General features: G+C 43.7%; 1 protein-coding gene across 1 annotated transcript in view; it reads right to left on the bottom strand.

The window, feature by feature from the left end:
- The window catches only part of LOC138293508 (vitamin D3 hydroxylase-associated protein-like), a 341,751-nt gene extending 331,730 nt beyond the window's left edge, over positions 1-10,021 (bottom strand). Inside the window, exon 1 of the mRNA XM_069232750.1 lies at positions 9,671-10,021. Coding sequence (XP_069088851.1) covers positions 9,671-9,877 — 207 coding nt within the window. The 5' untranslated portion in view covers positions 9,878-10,021. The remainder of the gene's footprint in view (positions 1-9,670) is intronic.
- Positions 10,022-10,281: the final 260 nt, after the last annotated feature.

The raw sequence follows: 10,281 nt of genomic DNA on the forward strand, positions 1-10,281 counted from the left end.
GACTGTACCATGGTCTTCCCTAAGTATGCAGTGTGCTGTGGGCATGGATCAACAGCAGCCACTTAGCTTTCCCCAGTGAGCTAGTACTGGTCTGGGATCACAATTTCTAATGCCGGTCTAGTTCACGAACAATACAGGTCGATGGGCTAAGGAAAAGAAAAGCAACAAATAACCCAAAGAGGAAATGATAGCTGCAACCCATTTTTATTATATCAGAAAGGTGTTCTGTCTGAGAGGGCATGAGAATTACATGAAACCATAAAAATATTGGCCCTAAACAAGTTAAGTTAATTCATTAGTTTCTATAATAGACAGCAGAATGTGAGGTTGCAACATATTGGTAGGATGATGTTAAGATAATGTGGAATTTACATATCCAGTTCTTTCAAATGCTGGAGTTCAAATATGGAAGTCAAGTTGTTCATAGATCAAAAAGAGAATGAACCCTACCTACAACCTAATAGTGTCTGGGTCATGTCATGTAAGTCTTAGGGGCAGCTCAACATCCTGTGATTCTATGCAAATCACTTAATCTCCCTGCGCCTACAAAAATAAAAATGTGCCCTTGTGTAATATAATTGGTTCTCACATTATGTGCTCCAATACCGTTAGGTCAGGGTAAAGTTAAAAAAAATTAAAAACAAAAAAAACATGCTGGGAAGAGTTCTGCTTCCTCCATAAACTCACTCAGGAGCATCAATGCCACCAAACTTGAAGATGGTTATTTTCCACCATAGATATGAATATGAAAATACACTCCTACCCCTCCCAACCTACCCCTCTTCCCCACCAGACTGGGGTCAATGCAATGGGACTGAATGCTATAGGGTGACAGTAACGAAGATGGTTCAGACAAGCTTGATTTTATTCGGAATGCTGATGTCATCCGCCTTCAGATTAAAGGACGCCCTAATAATTAAATATCCTTGCAGGTAAGGTCATCATTGGTAAACCATCAGACGACCTAATTATCTTGGCCAAAAATACATGCTTTTGCTCAAGAAATACATAACAAGAGTACAGCTATACATATTACATGTCTCATTGATCATTATCATCAATGAAATCTTTTAATATGCAACTTTTTGCTTTGATTTTTAACTCCAGGTTCGGTTCCTCATAGTATTCTATTCTTTACTGTGGCATATAGGGTTTCAAACACTTATATGTATATTTTCACAGTTAGAGTTATGCTTAAGCATATGCATCCAGATTTAACTCTGGAGACACAACAAGGTACTATATGCTTCAGAGATATATGTAAAGACGCACACTAAGAAAACTATTTGCATTGTATCTCTTCATTAGCACCTAAGATTCTTATCTGAACTTTGGGTTTGATTGGATTTGGTGGCTGAGATACTCTGTCATACATGTGACATATGTTGGCAATATTGGGTCTGATTGAATTTGTTGCCGGAGATACGTGTGATATATGTTGGCAATATTACAAGTGCCATAGGATATAATACACTTGAATATAGTGGACGGGCTATCGGCAATTTTGTGATGGAGTATTTCAACCACAATACTCTAAATCAGGCATTTTGATTGGGCGAAGTCTTACTTTTTTTCATATTTGTGCACACTCCTGCTCTCCGTACATCTTTAGCTAGTGATCCTCTACAGGTCTCAGTGTTATGATCAGTTTTTTTTTTTTTTTACTATGTCTTAGATATTAAAATAATATAAAATGTGTGTCATGGTTGGACTGAAAGTCTGAGTGAATATTTGGAAATTTGAGTGTGTATATGTTATTGGTCTCCAATGTTTTAGGGCCCTGGGTGGCTATGAGTGTAATTTACAATTTGTGATGTATTTATTTCACATCCAGGTTTGCTTTATGACTGTTTTTATGTCATTTTTACAGTGCTCCATCTCAACTGATTTTCCAGTCCATTTCAGACAACTGTTTTAAAAACAAGAGTGATCATATATTTTTTTTCACGTGAGGTGACATGCTTGTCAAAATCAGCAATTTCTTACCCGATTGATTATAAAAGTATCTTTCGTCCTTAAATTAACTTCAATCAAAATGTAACTGTACTTGTTCGTTTTCAAAAAGAAACAACGATAACTCTATTTTAATATTTTGCCCCATCTCACTGACTGCAGGTGTTTATGTTCTTGGATCTGTGTTGGACACCCACTGCCTCAAACTCTCGCCACTGGGGAATTCAGTTCTCTGTGAATACTCAAGTGCGTAGGGGTGTACAAAGCTCACATAATCTGCTGTATTATAATTATGTGACAAAACTGCAAAACCATGCATAACTACAGAAAATGCCATCTCGATTTAATTTGAAAATGTAATTTCAAGTTGTTTTTTAGTTCCTCAAATCATATCACTGCTGCTCACATTTGGATTTGTAATTTTTTTACTCACAAATTACCTGAACGGTCTGCTCTAGTAAAAAAAAAAAAAAAAAAAAAAAAAAAAAAAAAAACACACACAACCTGAATTGTTTGTTGACTGCATATGTTAAAAGAACTGCCACGTGCATTCAGAACACTGCTGCTCACGACTGAATTTTTAATTTTGTGTTTAAAAAAAAATAAAAAATTACCCAAACCATTCATTTGGGTAAAAAAAAAAAAAAAAAAAAACACAAGTGTGCCAGATATGCTGCTTGCATTTAAAAACTACACAAGCGATACATCGAGTTACGTTTTCTCACAGAAACTATGCAATCTAGTGTAATGGTGTAATTTTGGTAATTTCGCATACATTTTGCTACGTAAAATTAAGAAAATTCTGGCAATTAACCCAGCATAATTCAACTTTTGCCTAGGCCTAGTGTATGCCAGAGTGGTGCAGTTTGTGTTCTTGATCCATTGCTGGTCAACTAATGGCTGACAGTGCCATTCAGAGTAATCATTTTCCAGACAGGATCCCAGAGTGTGTATCTGGCTGAGACCAAGTGGTTGTGTTCTGGGAGATGTGCTGGGCAATCACTGTTTGTTTCCCTCCTCCACTTTCATCAAATCTGTGATTAGTTCAATCCCTCACTGCACTTTTGCTTCTACTGGAGCACCCTCCAAATTCCCAATCGTGGCTCTGTGCGCCGGTATGAGAGGTGTGTGTATGCAAACCTGGATCTCCATTGGGCACCCACCATCTCACTCTGCATTGGAGCCCCTCCCCAATCCCCATTTGTGATCCTAGATGTGTGTGTAATCCCTGGCACCCACTACCTTACTCTATGTTTGCTGCTGTTGGCGCACCTCCCGCCCCAAATCCCTGAATGTGGGCCCGAGTCCTAGTGTGGGTGAGAGGGCGTGTGCCCAAACCTGGTTTTGCATTGAACAGCCTCTCCCTCAATCTACTTTTGCTGCCACTGGAGCATTCTCATAAATCCCAGGTTGTTGGCCTATGTATTAATATAGGCGAATAAAACTAGGCCTGCGTTGAACACCCTCCCCTTATGTTACAACTGCTTACATTGGAGCACTCTTTCAAATCCCAGATTGTGGGCAGCCAATTAAATTGAGGAAAAAAAAACAAAAAAAAAAAAAAAAACACAAATTTGATGGACATACAGTTTTAACAAATATATGCAAATATCAAAAATCTAAGGTCCACTGTAAATCCGCTCAATGGCTTTTGCTGTATTGGTAGAGGAAAATGTTCCTGGGAGCAAACATAGGAAATGCACACTTTTTTCACCCACTCCTAAACTGGGTTTTTTTGGATCATATTTACCAATCTCCCTCACCGAGCTTAACTTTAGGCTGTGCATGGCCAGGACTTAACAGAATCCCCCCTTCCCCACCGGGCTGGACCAATCCACTCATGAACATGACTTTTAGATGTTAAGCACACTCTCTGTTTAACAGCAGTCTAGTTATGGTAGTGAGCAAAATCAATTGTTGGAGATTTTCAAGTAGTGTCTCCCAAGTAGCCAATGGATTTATTTATTTTTAGGTACTGCAGTACTCCTTTGAAACCCACAGAATCATTGAGAGAGTCCTGCATAGGTTTTACTTCCTATTCCGGATCCCTCGGGACTCCAGGGGAATCAAACTAAAAAAAAAAAAAAAAACACATTGCATTTAGTGTGAAGGGGCAGTTTTATTTAAACTTGGAACCTAGAGTTTTCTCATGGTTCCAAATTAGAAAGGAGAGTTGATGGTTTTAGTGAAACTTCAGGATTTTTAGATGCTGCAGTAGAGTGGTATACCTGACAACAGTGTTGCAATACCTATGACAAACACCATCTCATTGGCATATGTAATTACTTTCATCTATACCAGGAAGTTCCTACCTTATTAATATTATTAGGGAGGTGTAGTTCACACAATTCACACGCTGTCTAGAGTGTGCTGCCTTTTTTTGCTTTTGGGGAATACTTAAAAAAACAAAACAGCATGTGGAGAACATGATCATAACACTAATCGATCAATTAAGAGCAGCAGGACCCACACACGGCCTCTCAGTCGGTGTGTGGGACTTTTTCACCATACCACCCAGTGAGAAGAAAGTTTCCACAAAAACAGTAACTTGCAGCCTCTGTGACAAGCAGTTCTCCAAAGGGACCGCAAAGAGGTGTTCTTTAGTTCGCTCTGGCATTATGAAGCACTTGAGGACGTGGCACGCCAACCGCTCAAGGCTGTCAAAATAAACGGGCAAGAGTGCAAAGCAGCATCCAGATAAACTGCTCCACTTGAGACTGTTCTACCTGGAGACACTACTCCTGCTGATGCTACAGTCACCCTCAGTCAAGATTGGAATAGCTTGTACCACTGCTTTGCTCTGTACTGTATAGACTGCAGAACATTTGTGCTGCAAAGTACCAGTGGTACCGACAAGCTCTTGACTGCACATGAGTACGTGTGTAAAATAAGTAGGTTCAGGGAGGGGGACTGCACGCCCCTCTCCCTTCATTTTATACTTCGGCCCCAGGGGGTGTGGTCCCAGGACCCCACAGAGGCCTGGAGAGTGGGGCAACGACACACCTCCCCGAAATAAACATTTTGTGTTGTCCCCTGGCCTACAAAGGAAGGTGTAAAGAAGCAGGAGACTGCATTTGTTTTGTTTTTTAATTTTTGTCATTGAGCCTCCACAAATTTGCATTTAAAAAATAAATAAATAAAACACGTTTTTGGACCTAGATTTCACCACCAGCCTGGCAGGGGGGGGATAATCACTCCCTTGTCCCCTGTGTCTTTTTTATGTGATGACTTTGGACTGAGTCCCTTGTCCTAAAATGGCAACTGCCACATTGTTGTTTATGTGGGGGCAGCCAATCAGATTCCAGCAGATCCTCTGCAAAGTGAGGTGAAATATTCAAAGTTTTTGACCATTAATTGCTCAAAAAACGAGTGAATGGATTTGCACTAAATCACAAAAAAGCACTCCTTCTGGACCTAGCTTTCCACCAAATGTGGTGTAAATCCGTTCAGCGATGTGGGCTGTAGCAGTGTTTAAAGTTCTCATTGATCAATCCATTGGGAAAATGCATTTTGAGGACCCCACCCCTCCTTCTATTCTCCACTGAGATGGACAGATCCCTGAAAAAAGAAAACACAAAAAAAAAAAAAAAAAAAAAAAAAAAAAAACACACAACACACCTTTCCAGGAAAAAGCTAAGGTGAAAAATATTTTTGGGAAAGTATTGTGAAGATTTGTCAAACGCACCAAGGATATTTAAAAAAAAAAATGCATCTCCTATTTGAAACACAGTCCTAACTGACTAATCAGCGGCGACCGCCAGTGGGTAATAAGTTACGAGTACACATATAAAAGACAGTAAGTGCCACCTTTCTTAAGGTTTAAAAATTTAAAGACTCCTTGCCCACCTTTGTATGTAAAAAAAAAAAAAAACACCTTACCGCCTTCTTAAACTCTCCCACAGCCTTGGCCATGTCTTCCAGGCCGCGCGCTCTGTGTCGACGGGCGTCTTCCATCTTCTGGTTCATCTGCCAATGGCCCACCCATTTCAGCACTACCAGGGTGGCAACTACGCAACAAAGGGTAGAAATAAGGAAGTGATCCACAATAAACTCAAGAAGGAACTCGACCATTGCGCAAGTGGTCCTCGGGCTTCTCCAGCAGGCAATGCACAGTCTCTTCAAAGCCGAGTTCAGACTTTATGGGAGACCCTGGACCCTAGATTACAACACTGACAGCAGGAGTTTTGGAAAGTATGGACCGGAATCTGCCTCCAGTGGCTGTGCCCACGGGACCAGGCGGATGCAAGGGGTTAGTTTTAAAGTATTATTTCCACTGTGATCAATACATTGTTGTAGGCTTTACCAACCGTGTCACTTCAATTGATTCTGAGAGAGAGAGAGAGAGAGCGCTGCTTGGTTCACCCTTCTGAAATGTACTTGGATGAATTCTGAAACCCAATGGTTAATTACATCGGAGATGCTACCTCCCCCGACCTAGCATATCAAGTCTGCAGGATTATTTTTAACCCATCTGCAAAGATCCGTAAAGTAGGGACATGTACGACTTTAATAAGCAGAGGAAACTTCCGAGGCCAATTCGAAACCGGATAAGAGTTACATAAAAATAGTCTCGAGCACTAGAGTCAACAGGGGCGCCAGTGTGTGCCAACTGCGACTCAAAGCGTTTGTTCGGACCCAAAATAAGTGTGCGCCAGTAAGGGCGCAGAATAAGCCAAGTTCCACTGCTTAAAGTCGGTTCAGACCCAAGATAACAAAATGTACCAATCAATGCGCAGTGCGTGCCAAGACAGACTGGGCGTGGTTCAAACTCAAGCTAATGGGATGCGCCAGCGAGGGCATAATGGGCCCGCTTTGCCTGTGGTTAAGACTCCGTGATGACCGTCAATTGCCACATATTTAGAGTGGCTTAGGTACACGTTAACAGAAAGTACCACCAAGAGTTGGGTGAGTCCCAAGTGCCACACCTAATGTGGTTCAAACTCAAGATAACAGAACGTGCCAGCAAGCACACGGTCTGAGCCACCCACCAGCAAAGTACCCGAACCCTGCTGCGAGGTATGAGTGGGCACACCTGCTAACACTCGAAAAATATTTAAGCTGCCAACATGGGAGCTTGGCATTTCCAATTGTCAAACCTAGCCTGGCAGAGATCTGGAACTCTCAGTGCCTACCCCTATATAAGGTGGCTAGTGTGTCAGGGGTCTGCCCGATGTACATTGTTTACATGCGGCTTCTCCCTGGGTAATGTTTTAGAATTTACACTTGGGCCGCCATTGTTGTTTTGAAAAATCTTACCCCTGTGTTGCCGAGTAAACTGAACTCCCGTTTGGTGGGAGTGAATATTACACCACATGGAATGGAAACCATAATATGGCAGGGAGGTAAGTCAAGCCCCTGCGGGGCAAAGGTGCGGGAGGGAGGTTAGCCATTCAGGGGGCTCCAGTCTACCCCTAGGTCAATAAATATTTGTCAGGGACGGGAGACTCGGGGCGCCCTCTTGCTGCAGGCAATATTTGTTTGCAGAGGAGGTAAATCAACAGTAAAAACCTACCCAGGAGAACATAAAACAGGCCCAAAGACAGCCAAAAAGAGAAAAAAAACAACGGCCTCAACACTTACCTGTCAGGCTAGCCCAGCTTGCAGTCCTGTAGGCCAGACGGACCCTGCGAGTGTAAAGTGCACAATGAAGGGTGGCCATTGCTAGAAATAAGGTATTTAACTTATACCACATCACGCCGTCAAATCCCCTCGGTGGGAGTGAATATTGCACAATGAAAGGGTGAAGATGGGATGTCTGCTGCTGCAGGATGGCTGCTGCAACTCACCGCCCGCTGTGCAATGAATCCCCCTAAAATGGAGAGTGAATATTGTACAGTGAAGGAGAGAAGATCAGACGGATGCTGCTGCCTCTCAGGTGGGAGTGAATATTGCACAACAGAGAGATGTCTGATGCTGGAGGATGGTTCCTGTAACTCACTGCACACTGTGCCACTAATCCCTTTTGGGTGGGAGTGAATATTGCACAATTAAAAGAAGATGAGACGTCTGCTGTTGGAGGATGAGTGCTTTAACTTCCTGCACACTGTGCATAATCCCGCCTTGGACGGAAGTGAATATTGCACAACAGAGATGATGAGATGTCTGATGCTACAGGATGGTTGCTGTAACTCACTGCACACTGCACCATTACCACTCCCCTGGTTGGGAGTGATTATGCTGCAATGAAGGGGTGAAGATCAGATGCCTCCTGCTGGAGGATGGTTGCTGTACTCAACGCGCCCTGTGCCATTAATCCTTCCTTGGGTGGGAGTGAATATTGCACAACAAAGAGGACAAGATGAGATGTCTGATACTGCAGGCTGGTCGCTGTACTCACAGCACACTGTGCCATTAACCCCTCCTTGGGTGGGAATGAATATTGCACTACAGAGGAGAAGGTCAGATGTCTGATGCTGCAGGATGGTGGCTACTCAACGCACCCTGTGCTAATAATCCCTCTTTGGTGTGAGTAAATATAGCACAACAGAGGAGAAGGTGAGATGTCCGATGCTGCAGGATGTTTACTGTACTCAACGCACCCTGTGCCAATAATCCCCCTTTGGTGGGAGTAAATATAGCACAACAGAGGAGGAGATGTCTGATGCTGCAGGATGGTCGCTACTCAACGCACCCTGTGCCAATAATCCCCCTTTGGTGGGAGTAAATGTAGCACAACAGAGGATGAGCTGGCTGATGCTGCAGGATGGTGGCTACTCAACGCACCCTGTGCTAATAATCCCTCTTTGGTGGGAGTAAATATGAGATGAGATATCTGATGCTGCAGGGTGGTCGCTACTCAACGCACCATGTGCCAATAATCCCCCATTGGTGGGAGTGAACATTGCACAACAGAGAGGAGATGTCTGCTGCTGGGGGGTGGTTGCCATGGATTATTGGACGTTGGCAAGTAGTTGGCAGAGGTAAAATACATGCATTTCCTTCGGAGCCAGACGAGGGCTCTTTGGGCCCATGGCAACCTCTCGAGGTAGCCAGTCACGAGTGTGGAGATTTAAAAGGTTGTTTTGAAGAGCTGTGGAACTGTGCGCGCTGGGAAAGGACAGTGACACTCACTCTGAGCTCCAACACAAGAGGGTCTCGGAGATCGCGTTAATGAGAAATTCTTTCTCTTCACAAAAATACAATCAGCCCCACGCGGTGTCACGCACGGCACGCTATACCGAGTTCAGTTTGGGATGAAAGTTTAAGCAGACATTAACCCAGCAGACTGTAAGCCTTGCGAAAATGCGATGGCGTGCGATAAAGTCATAAAATATTTCCACTGGCTTCAGGAAAATACCCGACGTTTCTCAGCAGAAATGTAGATAGCCAGGTAATGTGTCTGCAACAACTAGAGGTTTGAGGCCAAAAAGGCAGAACTATAAACGCGGTTTAGGGCTACTTAGGTATTGTTGGTCATGACCTTTTGTTGCCTGATGCTGCAACGGGAAGCCAAAGATACCAAAAACAAGTATTACTTCTGAGAGGTTCTCCCTTTACAACGAAACTCGCCTTAAAGTAACATTGTTAATGACTGGACAGCATCTCCCTCCCTCAGCAAGAAGACCACAGATTCTGCGTTTGCCGAAAATGTATAGTAAGCATTTCTGGAACGTCGCTCTCCGCACCATCATCGCCCAAACCGAACAAAGTTCGGAAAGTTATCACTTTTATCAACTCCACTCAGTGCTCCTCGCGCGCAGGTGTGCGCCGACCCTACCTCTTTCCAGTGCTGCTGCACCGCTTTCCCCATGTTCTCCAGGCCGCGGTCTCGCTGCATCCTGGCCCGCTCTATCGCGAGCTTGGTCCCCCGCTGTTTCATCCATCGCAATGCCACAAAGACTGCGACACAGGTGAAAAAGGCAGACGCGATGAGCAGGTCTGCTAGGAACTCGGGCAGAAGGCTGCTCAGCCCCTGGAGGATCATAGCGAGAGAGTTTCCCCTGCTCCCTGGACAAGCAGTGGTCCGGGCTCGGAGAAGCTACGCGTACAAATGGCGTATAAATGAGAGCTGCGCCATCCCTTCGAAAGTTCTCAAGCCAAGCACAGCGGAAAACCTGGACTGGACTCTGGGTTTCATTGGGATCGCAAACCCAGATTGAAATGAAAGACACATTTTCATTGATGTGCTCCGTATGCGAAGAGTGAATGTTGAATTTTGAACGCAGAATAGTGGCTTTGGGTGTAATCATTCAGTTACAGTTTCAAAACTTCCTCCCCTAAAAGTTGATTCATATTTCAAACAACAGCCCTTAGCATGATGTGATTTTTAAAGGTGTGTTGGGTCCACAGAGGGCACCCAGTTTTCGAGTCCTAATGAGAGTAAATGTA

This window comes from Pleurodeles waltl, chromosome 4_2 (assembly GCF_031143425.1).
Source record: "Pleurodeles waltl isolate 20211129_DDA chromosome 4_2, aPleWal1.hap1.20221129, whole genome shotgun sequence".
Taxonomy (NCBI): Eukaryota; Metazoa; Chordata; class Amphibia; order Caudata; family Salamandridae; genus Pleurodeles; species Pleurodeles waltl.